The sequence below is a fragment of the Sceloporus occidentalis genome, unplaced genomic scaffold, assembly GCF_023333645.1.
Source record: "Sceloporus occidentalis isolate IW3139 unplaced genomic scaffold, rSceOcc1.0.p SCAF_6, whole genome shotgun sequence".
Classification (NCBI taxonomy): domain Eukaryota; kingdom Metazoa; phylum Chordata; class Lepidosauria; order Squamata; family Phrynosomatidae; genus Sceloporus; species Sceloporus occidentalis.
The window spans coordinates 41,755,967-41,775,446 of record NW_028316986.1 but is presented as its reverse complement, the minus strand read 5'-3'; the positions used below and the strand labels follow the sequence as shown (position 1 = coordinate 41,775,446).

At 39.9% G+C, this 19,480-nt stretch overlaps 1 protein-coding gene across 2 annotated transcripts in view; it reads right to left on the bottom strand.

Moving 5' to 3' along the window:
• Window positions 1-5,683: 5,683 nt before the first annotated feature.
• LOC149310661 (protein cornichon homolog 3-like) overlaps window positions 5,684-19,480 on the bottom strand; it is a 98,402-nt gene continuing 84,605 nt past the window's right edge. For both annotated transcript variants that reach the window (XM_089529411.1, XM_089529412.1), the window contains 3 exons: window positions 13,272-13,384; window positions 11,103-11,246; window positions 5,684-8,473 (listed from right to left, as the gene is read on the bottom strand). In XM_089529411.1, coding sequence (XP_089385537.1) covers window positions 8,446-8,473; window positions 11,103-11,246; window positions 13,272-13,384 — 285 coding nt within the window. In that variant the 3' untranslated portion in view covers window positions 5,684-8,445. The remainder of the gene's footprint in view (window positions 8,474-11,102; window positions 11,247-13,271; window positions 13,385-19,480) is intronic.

The following is a 19,480-nucleotide window of genomic DNA, read 5'->3' as shown; positions in this document are numbered from 1 at the left end:
ACTAGTTAAGTTAGGATACAAAAGAAGCGTGGCAGATGCTTGTGTTTATACAAAAGGAGACATAGTGCTTGTGATTTATGTTGATGACTTGTGCGTGGCAGCAAAGTCAGAACAGGAAATTGAGTCAGTAAAGAGAGAATTATCAGAAAAATTTGTTTTAAAGGACTTAGGTTTGTTAAAGTCTTATTTAGGCATAAATGTTGAATGGACAGAAGATGGTCATTGTTTGTTAAGCCAGAGAAAGAAGATAGAGAACTTGATTGAAAAGTGTGGACTACAGAATGCTAAGATAGTAAAAGCCCCAATGACAACTGGTTTCATTTCAGAACCAACAACCAGAGATTTTGAGGACAAGACATTTTTCAGGAGCATCATAGGATCACTACAGTTTATTTCTTGCCACACTAGACCAGACATTGCGTATTCTGTGAACATTTTATCTAGAAGAGTTTCTAATCCTAAAATTGAGGATTGGACAGCCGTGAAACATTTGTTGAGATACTTGAAAGGGACTTTAGACAAGAAGTTAATCATAAGAAGCAGCAATGCAGATCTAGATTGTTTTGTAGATAGTTCATTTGCTTCAGAATCAGGAGACAAGAAGTCAGTTACAGGAATGCTAATCAAATATAGTGAGAGTCCCATAGTTTGGAGAAGTAGAAAACAAACAAACGTAGCGTTAAGTACAACTGAGGCAGAATTTGCAGCACTGAACGAAATAGTGAACGAGGTACAGTGGATTGAACAATTGTTAATTGACCTGAATGAAAATTTCAGAGTACCAGTGGAAATTCAAGAAGATTGACAATCATGCATAGCAATGGCTGAAACAGAAAGTTTGAAAAACAGAACCAAATATGTGGGTGTAAGATACCAAAATGTAAGAGACATGGTACAAAAAGGAGAAATAGAGTTAAGGTACATAGAGACACAATATAACATTGCAGATTTGTTCACGAAAGCACTAACAGTGGAGAAACATGAAAGGTTAACACAAATGGTTGGAATGACATTTTAAGTCACATACAATATTTTATTTCGGAGGGGATTGTTAAGGAAAAAGCAACATGGGACATACAGTGATTGAAATAAAACATGTATGTGAGAGTCAGAGTGACTCAGCAGAAGCCAATGGAGAACCACACAGGTGTACATGGTAATAGAATTAACAAGTCCTGAGTGCCAAGGACAAGAAATGCATAGTGAATAATTGGACACACCTGACAATTGTAAAGTGGTCAAGGATGAGATGATGAAATCATCTAATCTGGATAGAAACAAGAGAACCAATGGGAATGACGTACACGCCTACTGGGTGGAAACAGACCACAGTAGGTGGTACCTTGGTTTGACTATAATAATGACTATGAATCCCAGTATGTTTTGTGGGTAGTAGTTGTGGATAGTAGGAGTGAGGAGTATTGTTGTGTTGGATAGTTTGGAGCTGTGTATATAGTAGAATAAAGTAGATCTTTTATATAAGACTACTGAGTTGTCTGGTGTCTTGGGTGAAGCTACAAGAACCAGCAGGACCCTGGTGAAGAAGGGTGAAGACTTCTGTGAAAGCAAGAGTGAGAAGGCTTGGAGAGTTTGTCAGGGTCTTCAGCCTATTCTCTGCAACTCTTGCAAAGCTTTAACAACTGGCCAAAACTGGTCAGCGTGGTGCACAACCAGGTGGTGAGTTCCAGGCCAGGTGAAGAGCCACAACTCCCATCATCCCTGACATATTTCACCCACTGCCCATCCTATGACCTTCAACTCTCCCCTGAACCTAACCCAATCATTTTTGGGGCCAAGTTCACATTCACTTGCACCATTTTTTCCCAAAAGAAACGAGGAAACCCCCATTTTTTAAAGGGGATTTAAAGGGGGATTTGCCCTGGACTGGGCAAGCCCCCGATCCAGGTGTGCAAACCCCAGTGCCAGTGGGAACTTCCCACTTTTAATCTGGTTTGGGATTTGGGGTAAAAGGTAGTCTGAATGGCCCCAATGATTAGTATTGTTGGATTCAGCGCCTACCTTAATTGGCTCTACTCCCTGCTTCCAGCTCTCTTCCATCCCTGACTCTTCAGTTCCCTTGGCTTGTTGAACTTGGTGCACTCTTTGAATTTTTTTCTGCCCTTCTCTTTGAGAGCTTGAAAAACTGGCAGGACTGCTTTATCTGCTCACACCCTGCTTCTTGACCAATACATCTGTCTATTCCCTTTAAATGCTAATGACTTCTGAACCCCCATGCTTGACTCCATACTGATTTGGATGCATTGCTTGTACGGTGCATTTGTTCTGTGTGGGCACTTGCTGCTCAATAACAGGACATCCACACTTCATAAAAATTGTTAATGTCTATTATTAGCTTGAATGAACTATTAAAAATAGTCTTGCTTCTGAAAGGTGTTGACAATACTTTCTCAGAGCCATTAGGAAGAATATCCTAACAATAAAAGGTGTTTAGTAGGCTACCTTAGAGGGTGGTGGACTCCATTTCTTTGATGGTTTTAAGACAAAGCTAGAAGCACGGCTGCTTCTCAAGTGTATTTTAGCAGATTTCTGCATTGGTAGGGTGAAGCAGATGTCCCTTGAGATTCCCTTCTAATTCTAAGATTCTACTGGTCACTTGACAAGTGCTTCATATTATATGTTTCAGGTCCGTTTTTAAAGAGAGAAGGGTGTGTAAACTACAACCATGAAAATACTTGTGCACACTTTTTTAGTATTATTGACCCTAGCATCATTCCTTCCAAATGTCTTCGAAGCACACACCATCGTGAACAATTGTAGCATGGCATTAGACGGTTCATGATAATGCATTTTTAAAAGCTGGCAGCATTCATAAACATGGAAACTATGGAATGAATCACTACATAAAACAGTATGTTGACTCATAGATACTTCATTACTCTGCATAGAAAAGAATGTGAAAATAAAATGGACACCTCCATAAATCAGACTGGAATAGTTTACAAGTACAGTAATGTAGCTGAGATCTTTCATCTAAAGTTCAATGATGCACAGATGGAACTCTTCAACCTGTACTTCCCTAGATGAAAATGAGTTGTTTATTTCAGTATTTGATTTCTGTCTTCACTAAGATTTATAGACATTTTTTCCTGATAGTCATGAAGCATTTCCCTTCCACTCTTCTTATCATGTGATGACCTATAGATGTTTTAGTGGGAGCAGTTAGCAGTTAGTGAGAAATATTGGCTCCTCTGAGCTTTCTTCCAGATTGAGAAAATGTGTTTAAAGGTGGCAGTATTTGTTGCTGCATGTTGCACTTTTTAAAAAACCAAGATGCAGATCTATTTTGCCAATCACACAGTTTGGACTATTTGCCTTTTGTTTCCATTGCATTTTGAATTATTTTGTTCCAATCCAAAAAGGCAAGATTTTTTTACAAAATAAACATACATCTCATGAACTGTGACAATCAAAATAGAAGCATTCAAATCCTCCACCTCATTCTAATTTCAAGCTCTTTTCCTTTTCTTCCCATGCCTCCTTTGAACACTTAACATTTTTTTTAAAAAAAAGTTACTCTAGAGCCTGAGCGATAGGCATCTGTGCTGGGAAATGTGGCACACATATATGCACAGCAATTTTAGCTTTGGTTGCAGTTTTGAGATTTGGAGAGGTGAAAACATTTCCTCCATTTAAGGTCTCAGATTTAGTATGGCCTGTTACAGATTGCCAAAATAAAGCTGCTTCGGGTCTCTTTGGAGGTATGCTGTTTAAATGATGCAAGGGTCTTAAGAGTCTGGAGGTTGCGCCAAAGCCACACTCCATTCCTAAGCACTGGAGTGCAGCTTTGGTGCAGCTTCCGGATTCTTAGGATGCATGCATCATTTAAACAGCATACCTCCAAAGAGACCCAAAGCAGCTTTATTTGGGCAGTCTGTAACAGGCCTATGTCTCTGAGTGTGCGTCTAGAGTTGTTCTTTTGCATCACAAAATCCTACTGCTTTTGCACTAAAGCACTAGTGAATAATAATTATACTGAGCTAAAAGGTTATATGATAAACATGGTAAATTGTATTTGTGCTATTTATTTCCTCAGAGCCAGACACATTCCCTCATTCCCCCCCTCCACCACTTCTATAAACTCTTATGTTCTTCAGTTCACTCCTATGTGAACTCAGGCTTTGGAGGATGGTATCTACAGAGAACGTGCATATGTATGTGTATCAGGAAACAAACACAGTAATAAACATCTTCACAACTTACCTCTTTAACACTGTATTTCAATAGCATTTTTAAATAATAATAAATTAATAAGGAGGCTGTAGGGGAGAAACAAGATTACAACAATTTAGAAACACGTCTAGGGATTTGAAGAGACTGGACACACCTACATTTAATGTTACAAACCATAACATAAGCATGATGACCACAGATGAACAGAAATGTGCCGCCTTTCTAATCACTTCAGGATAGTGTTTGGGTGGGAATAAGACATAGCAAGCAATGACAAAAAGCAACATTAAGTGATTCATTATAAATCCGCTCAAACCACTAATATGGATGAGTTATAGTCATTGGGTTGTATCCAACTGAGGTCTTTCCACAGACAGAAGGGTTTCTAGTGAAAGCTGCACCAGTCAAATACAGAGACTGGTTTTCAGCAATTCCCCCTCCACTTGCATTCCACTCCCTTCCAATCTGCACTGAAAGTTGAGGAAGCCTTTCAAATAATGTGAGAGAGACCACAGTGGGTGGGAGAATAATTGAAAATTGCTTTCTTTTCTGATCCACTGAAGTAAACATTTCCAGGATCAGATCTTTCCATCAGGGAAGAAGGATTAATTGGATAGACTCCTTTATGTTTAAAATGAAACATAGTGATAAGTTCAAAATGTTAAATAGAAGGTTTCTGCCATTAGGCCTTTTGGTTTCTGATCTACAGTACACTGAAGGACAGCAAACTATTAGTTTAAAAATTCAATCAATTGGTTTTTCCCCCCCAACAAATTGTTCTGCATGAAAATGGAACCACAGCAGGAACTGAGCTTGCTGCAACATTTCAACCAGCAAGGGCTCTTAAAATAATAGACTGCTATTATTGTTCATAACTGCATGACCAAAAATGTTTTTAAACTAAAAGATACACCAGGCAATGGTTTTGAGGGCTGCTATATACATGCATTTGTCCAGCAAAATGCACTCATGAATAATTATCTTGCATGACAACATGCACATGGTCAGTTGTCGTGCTTCTTCTTACATGGAAATTATCAGTGGGATACAGAAAACAAGTCAAGAGTATGCTTTGATTGAAAGTTCCTGCACAGCAGGGGGCTGGACGGGATGGTCCTTGTGGTCTCTTCCAACTCTATCATTCTATGATTCTATCCTGTATCATACTGGCAGAAGCAGGCACAGCTAAGTTCCTCCCCCACCCTGCCCCACACATCTGACCTACCTGTCTGCAGATTGGATGCATCCCCCACAGTCATTTTGTGACCAGGGGTGAGGCCAGCAAAAGACATCCTCCTCCTCCTGGACCTTCAGAAGACCTTTACCACCCATACTCCCTGACTAGAGACCACCAGGGGTGCCCAGTCTTGGGAAGGAGGTCCTGACAGATGAGCAGATATACAGGACACCAGTGATAATGTGTAATCAAGCTAAAATATTCAACTAGAATGCAAAATTTTAAAAAGAGAAACAAAATCTGGAGGCAGCCCTTGTTTTATATTGTTCATATTACAACACTGTTCAGTTTTAACATAACTATTCACATACTTAAAGAACATATTTTAAAGGAAAAAAGAGATAGAGTGGCTTCTAAAACTGAAAACCTTGGTGCCTGTAGGTTTAAATGAAGATTTGGACCTATAATATTTAATCTGAATATAACAGAGAAATTATACATCATAACACATGTATGGATATGAATGTAATATAATTATATAAAGGCATGAATAGAAAGGAGCAATTGTCAGGAGAGATTGCATAATTTGTCCCTGTGTCCTGTCCCAAGACGTATCATTGGTTATGCCTTTCCAGGATCATCTGGAGCATGTATATATACAGGAATGCTGTTCAGTCCCTTTATTCCTATTTCTGTATATATACATGTTCCAGATGATCTTGGAAAGGCATAACCAACTATATGTCTTGGGACAGGACACAGGAACAAATAATGGGCTTTTTAAACACTGAATAAGCAGTTGACCATCTTAAGAGCCCGTGGAGCTTGTCTCTTCTCTGTTTGCTGCTTGGCTACATGCTTTCAGTTCCTTATTTATACTGAAACACAGACTTGAGGGCATATGAAAAGGACCTATGTAACTTAATGACTATGAATATTGCTGCCATGTGCATCTCCTCTTGAAGGTCACAGACAAAGAAGTCTATCAGCCTAAACATTAAGCCAATCTTTCTGCTAGCCCCCATTGTATTTTCCAACATCCCAAACTCCCTGGGGTTGTCCTGATCTTATTACTACCTGATTAAACCAATGTCACAGCCATCAGCCAAAAATATGCATGTTCTAACTCTGAAGGTAAAACCATTAACCAGCTGGTTAAAACCATCATGTTTGCTCCACAAACACTCCTTATTGGGCACTCCCATTTTGGTCCAGTTTGAAATTGGGCAGAAACTCTGTCAAATCCAAGCTTGGCCTCTCAGTACTGAGTCACATTCAACTCCCATCTTTATCCCAAACTGGAGCCTGGAACTGGTAAGCATTGTGCATTGCAGTCCTTGAATTTGTTATCCACTACCACCTTTTTCATATTTATAGTTCCTCTGTGTGTGTGTGAGCGTGTGTGCTTTGCATGTGTGTTAATACCCCCTTTTATGAATAAACTAATTTGGAACCTGCCTCTGGAGTTCTTTGTGTTCGGATAGATACAGGCCAAAAGTCCCAGCTAGAGTTACAGTGGCCCTCTCGCTGTTCCCTATTGAGCTAAACTAATTTCCACATTGAATACCATTTGTGAGTGCCATCCCAGGACCCTAGGTTTTTAGGTAACAGCTCCATAAGTTGTTGGATTGCAATTCTCATTACCCTCAGCACTAGGATATTAAGGCTGTTGTGAGTTACAGTTCAACAACAACTACAAGACCACACATCCTTCATACCAATGCTAACTAAGTATTTTGAAAAACTCACATATTACATGTTTTTTGAAATTCATCTTGAGCAAGACATTCTTAAGTATAGTAACTCAGAAACATATTATCTTAGAAGTTCCAATGAGTGCAGTGGGTTTTACTCCCTAGCAAGTGTGCTTAGGACTGCAGCATTTTAAAAAAATAATGTAAAATATATACTATCTGATACATTAGGAAATATGGGTCTATAGCCGTATGAGAGAAAATGTGAGTATATAGAAACACAGAGTACTCATGCACAAACACAGACACAACTGTGTCACTGGCAATCATGAGATCTCAAATGAAATTGGGAATCATGTATAGAAAAAAAAGGAAATGACCATTTATTTCTATTCTTTACAACATGCATTTGGTATGAGGAAAAAACTGAACAGCCCCATTAATTTTAGATTCAGAGGGACCACACAACTGAAGCCATGTGACAAGACTGCAGACTAAAGTAATGTGGTCCTTTACAATTTGTACTTTGGGTTGTTTGGAGTGTTCTGTCACATCTTCATGTGTGTAAGTAGCATATATTTTCTCCAGTAGGAGGAATATACTACTGAATTCTTGAAATAATTGTGTCATCATACATAATGCACTAGTACTATTTTACTGCACTGTGTGTAAACAGATTCAGCATTTCTGAAACATGCTCATAGAAACCACTGAAGAGCCAACCATACAAAAGATCTGCAGCTCAGAATGACAGGGTATATACTCTGAATGTATTTCTGTCATGTGTTCTGACAAAACATCTCTCTTCTTCATCACAACTAGTCATGTTTTCCTTGCTTTTCTCCAACCAGCAATTCGACTCTGAAAACAAGATTTTTGGGCAAAGTCTCCATCTTATCTTCAGTTACTGTTGGGAACCGTCTTGCTTTACAGTTCCATTGTAAAAAGAAAGGGTAAAGAAACCATCTTCCTCACTGTAAGTCTTGTAAACCTCTTGTGATAAAATTAATGTGACAGAATTTCTCTTCCATCATGTGTGGATGAAACTCTCATCAAAACTAACTACTTTTAACTTTATAAATACATACTTGTTTTGTTTATGTTGGGAAATCATGAATCCAAAAACCACAAAACACTGAGAAGTAACAGAGAAAATCAGTTTGATCAGCTTCGTATCACTTCAAGTTTTTACACTTCTGCAGTCAACTCTTTTCCCTAAAGAAGGCTTTTCTTTTCTCTTTTCTTTTCTTTTACATCCTACATGGAGGTTGGATTCAAAGCTTCCATCTCTTTGTGGCGCTTTATGCATCAAGCATCACTGTAGGCTGCCTTGTCTTTATTCTGTACCCTTTGTTGTTTCCAGCTTTTAGTAGCATCTTTGAATTAGGAACTCACTAAGGCGTAGATCATGCTGAATAGAAAGGAAAAGGGTACAGTTTGAAAGGATCTCTTTGAAACATATAAAGCCATCTTTATTTTCCTGTTCCCTTTACCCTCTAAAATTTGGTTCTTTCCTTGCTGTACATGCTTCTTCACTGCATCTCTATATTACAACCAAAGTCTGATAGACTTAAAATGATAACCAAAAAAATTAAAATTAAAAAATATAATCTGTAATTTTTCATTGTTGTGTTTCTTATGCATTTCTAGACTTGGACCTGAACCTGTGCCAAATGTGAAACTACTAACTACTAAATAAAATACCCCTAAAAAGGTGTTGTTGATCTCTGAAAAATTTCAGACAACTGGCAACTTCACTAAGTACAGGCAAGAGTTTTATTTAAATGTGACTTTTTACTTGCTTCTTTGTCCCCACCTCCCCTCCAGGATGAAAGAAATGTAAAGATTTGAGAGATGAAGGTAGAGTGGAGGAAACTGCCATATCCACTATAGTTCTGGGAATAGAAATATACAGTGGAATCCAGTAGAAAAAATACACATTATTAGAAATATTGCTTTGTAGAATACTTCTAAAGAAACTCACTAAAATATTGCAATAGTAACCAGACTAGACATGATCATATCATTGTGTGTTTTTATATTTTATTAGTTTACACAGACATATGTTATATTTCTTCCATGGATTTCAGGGTATCATGGAAGTACTGATGGCCATTTTCTATGACCAAACCCAGATTTGCTTAGCTTCAGGAAAGTTACTTCATCATTTGCCTTCCCTTTTTTCCCCCCTTCATTTTTATACATGAAGCTTCTCCAGCTGCATAGAAAGTAGCAGATGAGAGGTCTCATTTACCAGCAAAAAACACTGACTAGTCAGTGGGGTGATGAATCTGCTACAGGTCTTAGTTTCAGATGTTAAAGGTGCTGTCCAGGGTACTGAACCTAGTTTGGGGAAAGCCAGAACTTGCAAAAAGGTTATTTTTTGACTACAGCTTCTATGGTCCTCAAACCAGTAGTCCAAAATAATTTCCCTAGGGTTCTCTGTTTATGTGGGGCTATATCCAATTGTTAATCTCACCAAGACCAGACCCATTAAATTAATGAAATTTACTTAAGAGTTATCCCTAACAAGTACCATTCATTCACTGGAGCTATCCTGGGTACTATTAAGTGGGTTTAGCCCAGGATCTATTGCCATAATCTCAAGTTTGGTCTTCAATAACTGATAGTTCTTATAACTTATTCAAAATCTAGTGTAATGTTATGCCATGCCATTTACTCATATCTAAATTCTGTTCTTTATGACATTGCTAAAGATCCTCCTAAAATTTCAGTTCAGAACAGTTGACACTTTACTTTGTTGTTTTCAAAATTCCTTTGGATACAAACAGCCTGTGGCAGATTACATAACCTATAACAGATGTTTGTGTTTGTCACAATATACTTTATTATCTGTCCCCTGGAACAGCAATCTCCAATTAACAGAAAATGAATGTCCCAAACTTGTTCTTCCATTATACCCATATTCTGATGTACTTAAAAATGATACCCCCCAAATAAACAAATAATCAAAAATTAAAATTATAATATGTATTTTTTAATCTTTGGGTTTTCTATGCACGTACTCTTATATGCTCTACTCACTTATTTATTACCCTATTATAACTGAGTGAGCACTACACTAAGGGAATGGTGCAGGAATGCAGGGGCAAAAATGGCTTCTTAGATACATTTTTGTAGCATTTTCTGGGCACACTTCAGAGGATTATATATCACCAGCCAGATCCTACATATGTCCCTATCATAACTGACTATGAAGTATTACATATGGACAAGTAAGCAAATCTCTTTAAGCTCAAAGAGGCTTTGACATTACATGCAGAAATTAATAAATTATTACATTCCCACATACTGGTGAACGATGTTTGTTGAATGCTTGGAATTGAAACTGAGAAACAGAACTCTTATCATGCTGATTCCCAGTTTCCCACAGCAACTATATATACCTATTAACTTTCTAGAGGTCCTTATGTTCCAAACCTCCTAGAAATAATTTTGTTACATGGTTGAGGATCTTGTAACTAACAATTGTCTGTATGAGTTCAATCATTTAACCCTGAAAGATCTGAAGGGGAATTCAGGTAGTGGTGACTCTTCTAAATCAAATCAATAGTGTAAATTAATAACAATGGTATATCAGGTAAGACAGAACATACCAGAGCCTGAAAAAGTTACTTAGCCGACATGTCCAGTGGGGGATTCCAGAAGTTACCATTCAAAATTGCAACTTTTCCAAGCTCTGGAAACTACTAAAATACATAACTGTTTCCTAGTGGACACACTGACAGAGGAGGGCAGGATGTGTTTGGAGGGCAAAAGGTTCACCCAATGAATCTAAAAGACTCAGCAAAGAGAGGCATTCTTCACTTTTCTTTACAATTCTTCTCAGTTGCACTAGCTGTATGTCCTTCACCGCTTTTGTCTACCTATAATTTCTGCAGTCTATGAGGCAGCATTACCCAATCTAATATCCTCCAGACCTGCTGGACATATTTCCAGCTGAGTTGGAAGAACAAGACTTGACCTCCAAACACATCTGAAGGACACCAGTTCCTCATGGGAAGCGAGACCATGCTTACCAGTAAAGATAATAGAAGAATGACAGGAGATAGAAAGCTAGTTTACACCAAGCCTCTCTTTGGCAGTAGACCAAGGTATCTGCATTCATTACTGCTGGTGGATCATATGCTACCTCTGTGCTGTCTGCTGGACAGTGGAAATACCTGGAAAAAAAGGAGAGAAGAAAACACCTGGAGAGAATCTGCAGTATTTTGGTTTCAGCTACATCAAGCCACAAATCCTCATGAATGCCATATTATCTTGCATCATAAATAGGTGGTCTTTCAGCATTCAAAGCATGTATTTATCTTCTCCATGGAGGAGTCAAAATATAAAAAATATTACACCTGAAGTAAAACCTCATGCAGCTATTGCAGGAAAAACAGAAAAATTGGATTGTTCTTGCAAAACAATTTACAGATTTTTCATTCCAGAACAACATTTTCTACACATATTCTTCCATAAGTGAAGGAACATCTTATATCAAAGAAGAAAAAACAACCCACGAGAGGAACCAATTCATAGAATCACAGAACCAATTCTTGCCCACATGGAAAAGAAAGTGAGTGAGAGAATGAGAAAGGGAAGTTACATGGATGAAACTGAGAAGAGGAGGAGAAGAACGAAGGGTGAGGAGGATCAAGAACAATAAAGGAATTCAGATAAACCATTATTGTGTAATATGAATTTTGAAATGTTCAGTCTATATGTTTGTATAATGTCTATTTTTTAATTAGTAAAATTTAAAAATAAACAAATAAAATAAAGATCTCCAGTGTGTGTGTGTGTGTGTGTGGGGGGGGGGAACCAATTCATGCCTACAAACCTTTGTGCTGCTTAAAAATTCAGCCTGCAAGAAATTCTTTCTATATAAAATTACTTATCTGTCTATATTTTATTTATTTGATTTTTATCCCACCTGAACCAAGGTAGCTCACATGACCACAAAGAGATGTAAACAATGAACATACATAATAGGTTGTATTAAAACAGTACTAAACAGCTATGTTTTAAAAAAAGGGTTAGCAGAGCTTAAAAACACAGGAATAAAAAATTAAAAAGTGCCCGTCCATTAAAAGTATTTTCTTTACCAGTCAGTCAGTTATCTGAATGAGAAGGTCTTTGCTTTCTGGCAGAAGGTGTGAACTGTGTTATCATCTCATGGGCTGGAGTACAATAGGCTTTTGATCACTCAAAAAAGCCTTTCTGCAGACACAATGGTGGCAGAGAAGATTAATTTCTTTCTACCATGTAATAAGCTTTCTAACGGACTCTAGCCTGTCTTTGGTTGGACCTGTACTTTCTGCCCTCATTATTCTAGCTGCTGTCCCACCTGTTTCATCATCAACTTCCAAAGAACCATTCTGTGTGAGGGAACACTGAGAAGCAATTGTGCCCACTACTCCGTCCACTTCACAATTCCCGAGGTCAACCTAGGCTTTGACAGAATTGCCTATGAAGGTGACAGGAAACAAAGAGCCATCAGGATAACAGCTGGATCCATCAACTTCCCAGACCTTCTTATCACTGCAGCCTAAACCACTCCAGGTAGTGTCTTTCAAAACTACAGAGAGCTCTTCCACATCTAGTCTATCATTCTGCCACCCTGCCCAGAAAATCATTCCCAGTATATGACCAGCTGAAAGTGGGGGCACATATTACTTGAGACAGCCCCATGATTATTGTGGCTCAATCAACTTTCATAAAGCTCTATCAGTTTCAACTATGGCACAACAAGGAGGCTGTACTGTATGAGTATGTGGAACCACACAAACTGCTTCCCGTGTCAAACCAGAGCAGGCCGAAGACACTGCTGCTTGAGATGCTACAACTGACACCTTCTTGTTGCCCAAAGAAATACTACAATACCACAGTGTGTGCCAAATGAAGAGCAATACCTGTATAAAAGCAGTGCCTGTTCAAATGAACGGCCTATCCTACTGTGGGAGAAAGGTGTGATACATAGCCTTTATATATATATATATATATATATATATATATATATATATATATGATCTAGGCTTGTTTGGTGTCTCTGTGCCTGCTCACAATATCTCTACATGTGTTGCAAGTGTTGCATTTCTGCCTTTCTTGCTATGCTTCACAGTGCAGCACTTTTATCAGAGAATGAGAGACGATATGTGGCAACTCTGTGAGCAAACTGGCCTCCAAGTAAGATTATGACTTACCTCCAAAAGTGATAGAAAAGCAGAGGAATATTCAAGCCAAGGGTCAGCCATTCTTGAGCACATAGAAACATTATACAGAAAAGGCTGTGGATTGAATATTCTGGCAATACTAGCTGGGAAGAAAAAAGAAAGAAAACAGAAAGGATTACAACACACCATTCCTGAAAGTAATTCCTTTTTTATTTTTTGTATAAATCATCTTGCCAGAAAATTAGCCCTACCAACCTCTGAAAATCTCATAATCACAACACAGTCTGTCTGGGTATATTTGGACAGTCTCAGTAACAGAATTACTGGGGTTCTAAGTAAGAGAATTCCTGGATCCAACCCATACATATGCCTTTCTCCCTGGTACTAAGGAATTACACAGTCATTTCAAAGTGGGATTAAAAATGATAATGAAATTCTTTTCTGTGTTTTGTGTGGGAGAATAATTAGGAAGTTTCCAAGAATTACAGTTTCCTGCAGAAGAATGAGATGAATATCTGGAGGAGGGCCAAGTTAAACACTACTTCTTTCTCAACACAAATGAATAGCTTCTAAAAGCTTCAAATATAAAAAACTGTGGGTAATGGCTATCATCCCTGGAGATGTAAAATCCTAGCACAGTGTATAAACGATTCCAATAATTAATCAGATACACCAGTTTTGGCATAGACAGACCCATTTATGGCTTAGGGAGCCTGTGCATGTTTGCCAGTGATGCATTTATTGAGTGAATTTCAGGATCACTCACAGAATTATGCAATGTTATCTTCCATTTGTAACATCCTTTGTTTCTCCATTTCTTCTTCCATTTGTTTTTCTTCCCACAACTAATCAGTTAAGGAGGAATGGTAGCACTAAATGCTGTCCATCTGGAAGCACTCTGTCTTAATGCCTGAAATTCTGAAAATCCTCAGCAAAATATATTCTACACCCCCCCCCCCCCCATGTTGTCTTTGAAGGGCTTGGTGACTTGTTTATGTTTTAATAAAGGCTTTATATAACCTTGCTCTGGCAGCCTTTTTATCAAGTGATATTCCATACCGTCTATTTTTAGGGTCACTGGTTTAAATTCAAGGAACGTAAAACTAATTATATAGATGTTACTTTAATGCTTTTGAACTTTTTTCCTGCTGATGGTGAGCACATGTGAAAGACAGAAATGCTGTTTTAAATGCACTGGTAACAGATTTTTAATCAGCTAATGACCATGCCTTTCATTGCAGCAATGGGTTGTACAAACATATGTGAAATGGCATTTTAATCTGCTAGGCATTTTTCATTCTAAACTTCTTTCTGGAAAGAAATGATGCTGTGGCTACAATTAACAAGTGCTGTGTGGCTACTCTCATTCCCTTTTCCATGACTTGGAATTTGCCATTTCCCTGGGGTTGCTAGACTGAAAACTAGAATGGGCTCTTGTACCTTTAGTGGTTGTGCAGAAGAGGGAATTTCAGCAGGTGCTGCTTGTCATACAACCATCTAACATGCAGCACCTGCTGAAATTCCCTCTTCTATACAAGCATTAAAGGCACAATCCTATTCACAATCCTACTCAAGCCGTGTCAATTTCACTGATACCTTGTCAATACCACTGATACACTGGAACAAGTATGTAAACCCTTAGGAAGGAAATTAGGATAGAGGACTCTGAAGAAACAGAAGAAGTCTCTTCCTTGACTTAGTTTCTGTCAGATAGTAGAGACAAACACTGCCTAAAACTGATAAGGCTTTTCTTTGACCTTATCAGTTCCACAAGAAACCTGAGACGGTGAAGATGGTAAAGCAAACAGCAGTGGGATGGGTGGGCAGACAGGCAAGAGTTACACACAGTCAGGACTATCACTGACCCACAGTATGATAGGATTTGCATCTAAGTATAATTCCATAGCAATCTGAGCCACAATCTATATAGCAAAGTGGGGGGGGGGGGTCTTTTGCAACACTAACTAAAGGTGAATAGTCATTTGAAGTGAGGGAACCATCACTTCTGAAAAGTCACAAAATGAAGTGAGAAAAGATTCCTATGTAAACCTAAAAATACTTTAAAGTGCTTCTGAAATCAAATTAACTGGTGATCTGAACAGTGATCTAGTAAACAGACAGGGAGCATATTTCATCTACAGTAACTTATTTACAACAAAGCCATAAAGGCAAGGCATTATTATTGATTAGGCTTCAGCTGTGTTGCAGTTTTCCTTCTGTTAAGGGCCTGCTAGAACTCAAACTCTGCATTCAGCTGCCTCGTATAGTCAGGTACTGAACTACAGGTTGCAGTTTCTACTTTAGGTGGGAGCCCTTATTTAACATGGCTAGTTGTATTCTTGGCAAACCAACTGGAAACCATACACTTATCCAGGGGTTGGCAACCTTTTTGAGCCGGGGGCTGGGTTGCTGTCCCTCAGACAACTGGGGAGGCCTGAAGCTGTGGGGTGGAGCTTCCACCCTCCGGGGGTAGAGCTGCATGCTGGGGGCGGAGCTTCCACCCCCCGGGGGCAAGGCCTCCTCCTCTTTGCCGGCCCCTGACGGGGCCCCAGGCCCTGTCAGAGCCCAGGAAAGAGCCGGCAGGGGCCACCAGCACAGGAGGCCTCCCCCTCTTTGCCGGCCCCTGATGGGGCCCCAGGCCCCATCAGAGGCTGGCAAAAAAGCCGGCGGGGGCCGCCAACACTGGAGGCCTCCTTCTCTTTGCCGGCCCTTTTGCCATTGCTAGGGCCCTCCAAGAGGGCTCCGGCGGCGGCAGCAGGCCTCTGGGAGGCCCTTTTGTCGTCGTCGGGGCCCTCTTGGAGGGCCCCAGCGATGGCAACGGGCCTCCCAGAGGGTCACTGCCGCCATCGGAGCCCTCTTGGAGGGCCCCAGCGACAGCAACGGGCCTCACAGAGGGTCGCTGCCGCTGCCAGAGCCCTCTTGGAGGGCCCCAGCGACGGCAACGTGCCTCTTGGAGGGCCCCAGAGAAGGCAACGGGCCTCCCAGAGGCCTGCTGCCACCGCCAGTGACCCCCTGGAGGGCCCCAGCAAAGGCAACGGGCCTCCCAGAGGCCCACTGCCCCCGTTGGAGCCCTGTTCGAGGGTTCCGGAGGCCTCAGCGGGCCTCAGCGAAGTCTCACGCGACCTTTCTTGTGGCCGCGCAAGACTTCGCCTCTAGGCCGCCGCCATTTTGTTTTCCAAAATGGCGGGGAAGGTCTCGCGAGACTTTGCCGCCATTTTGAAAAACAAAATGGCGGCCCCCAGGAACCGGGAAAAGCCGCAATCAGCAGCGGCGGCGGCTGGAGCAGGCAGGGGCTGGTGGAAAGGCCTCCGTGGGCTGCATCCGGCCCGCGGGCCGGGGGTTGCCGACCTCTGCACTTATCAGTGTTGGGCAACAGAGCCACTAATACCTTTCTCTCACACGTCATCCTTGCTAATGCTCTGTTTCCAGAGCAGCAAAGAGAAAAAAGATTGTGAGGAGAGGAGGGATCCTGATGACTGCTTCATTTCTCAACTTTCCCATTAGGAAATATGGGAAGAGGGTTGCTTCATGATGATTGAGCCCCCTTCCTGAGGAGAAGGGCCACAACCAGGGCTATAGCCTGCTTGGAGAGGCTTGGCAGGCCAGACACTCCTTGGTAGCCAGGTTTCTCAGTATGGGCTATAGGGTCTTCCTGAACTTTGGTATATTTCTGTATCCTTGGATTAGTCTTTGGCCTAGATTTCTCGCTTGCTTCTCTATCCTGTCTCCTGATTTGTCTTAAAGTACATATATTAATTGGACCTGGATTTGTTCCCAACTCTGATCCCCTGGCACAATTCCTGGCTCCTTTGTTACTTCAAATTACTGCCTGTGCTCAACTCTGACATGGCTTGATCCCATACCCAGTTATGTCAAAATGTATTTCCACAGAAAGCTATGCTCACAACATTAGTTTGTTTGGAACAGCAGCACTTAGTGTGAAGTAATCTAGGTTGCCAGCATTTCCAACACCAGCCATTAATGTCTGAATAAACACTTTTATGACCTGACTTAGCCCCCACAGTAGTGTTGTATATTATAACAAGTTCTGCAACGCCTCACAAGTTGCCTTCCATTAGTATATTATATGCGTCAGACACAAATTGTGAGAGCATGAGATGTGAAGAAATCTCCTACCCCAAGGCATTCACCAGAGCCTAATTTTAAAGGATAATTGAAATTTCCTATGTATTAATTGTACATCTTAACATATTTTAAGTACGCACCTGAAAAAATATAATAACTGAACTGCTTATAGCACAAATGTGTTATTACAAACATATATATCATACACTGCAATAGGCATGATACAAAAGGAAGAGGAACTATGCAGAGGAAACAGTAACACAAACACATTAGTTCATGAATTCTTCATTAAGTTACATAAAAATTTAATGGCCACTGAATGAATGAAGCAATGACCACTGTAAGATGGTGTTTTGGCAAAGAAGGAGCCAAATAGTCCAACCAAACCAAGTTTTGCTATCTATGCAATGATGTTATTTTACAAGCTTTTAGTTTTTAGTTATAATTTTACATGCATTGTATGCATTTGTGTGTACTGCAGGCCCATACATTTAATAGACGTTTCCTCATCCCCTTTCCTATGTGCTTTGAGCTACTGAGTTTAAAAGCCTGATGGTTAGGACTAGTATACAGTGGAACCTTGCTTTATGCGGGGGATCTGTTCCGAACTCCCCCCCCCCCGTAAGGCTAATTCCGCCTATGCTCGAGCCCCATTATAGTTAATGGGGCTCGTGCACGCGGCAGCGTATTGTGTGCGGGCAGTGGTCGCATGCGCCACTGAAAGTATTACAGCATGACTTCTGCATAAACCGGAAGCCATGTATGGTGCACCCACATATGGAGTGGGCGCACTGTACTATGAACAGCATACAAGTTCATTATTTTATATTGCCAGGACAGTATTCACATACATAAAGGAGAATTTGGTACAATCCACATGCAAGCCTTACTTGAGCATTACATATCCAATTTGAAACATTTGAAGCATTTAGTTCATGGCTGAGAACTTTTTGGCACTTCCTCATACAAATAATAAAATTAATGCTGGTATACCACACCTCAAGTGCTACTTTGTATATACATCTCAATGAAGTAGTGACCAACTCAGTTTCTGTTTTTAATATAAGCATACTGGCTCCATCATTCAAATATCTGATTTGACACTTTTTTTACTGACATGTTTTCTTTTATATTGAGTCTCATGATAATGTTATATGTCTATTCAAAAATCTGTCTGTTGGTTTCTCTCTGACAAGGCCATATATTTGTAATATAGTATGCCTCATCTGGAAAAAAAATACATAAAGAAAAGGAATTTAACATTCCCACAGAGCAAACTATATGATAGCTATAATACTTTTTCAGGGTCCCTCCTACAGTGATATTTATTTATATTTTGAACCTTATGGGGTTTTTTGGGTTTTTTTTTTTAAGGCTTAGGATCAATTGTAGAAGTTTAAATAAATATCTGCCCTAAATTCAATTGTTAATTACAACAAGAGAAGACTTGATGAATAAATGAGGACTTGGTATGTCAACAACTATGCATATTCCATGTATACCCTAAAGGCCCCAGATCTCATCTGCTCTTGGATGCTAAGCAGGGTCAGGCCTTGGATGGGATATTGCCAATGAAAACCAGATGTTGTAAGTTATATTTCAGAGGGAGGAACTGGCAAAACCACTTCTAACTGTTCCTTGCCTAAGAAAGCCTTATGAAATTTATGGGTCACCATAAATCGATAGGCAAGTTGAAGGCAAATACACAGACAAGATTTTTCTTAGCATCCACTGCTAACACATTCCAACTTAAATGGCTTTAAATGTTGAGTTATCTTGTTTGATAGATGCCCACCATTTAAAGCACTTTTATTTGTGTTCATAATTAATCTTCCTTGCTGGGAGAGTTGTGACTGTACTATAAATCAGTGCTGAAAAGAAAGGTCCAGTGGTGATAAATTATCAACAGTGCCTGGACCTCAGACTGTGAATTGTATCATGATTTATCATCAGTAAAGATACAACATACTGGAGATGTTCTCACTGAAGGGAAAAGGCCTCAAAAGACAGGAGGCAAGATGCATTAATTAAGGTGGCAGGCCTTAATAGGACTTACAAAGCAAATTCTTTGAGGCATATAAATAACAAGCAAAAAATGGCTGGATCTCATTATACAGTAACTATTGTGTCAGTGTACTAATTTGCCAATTGAT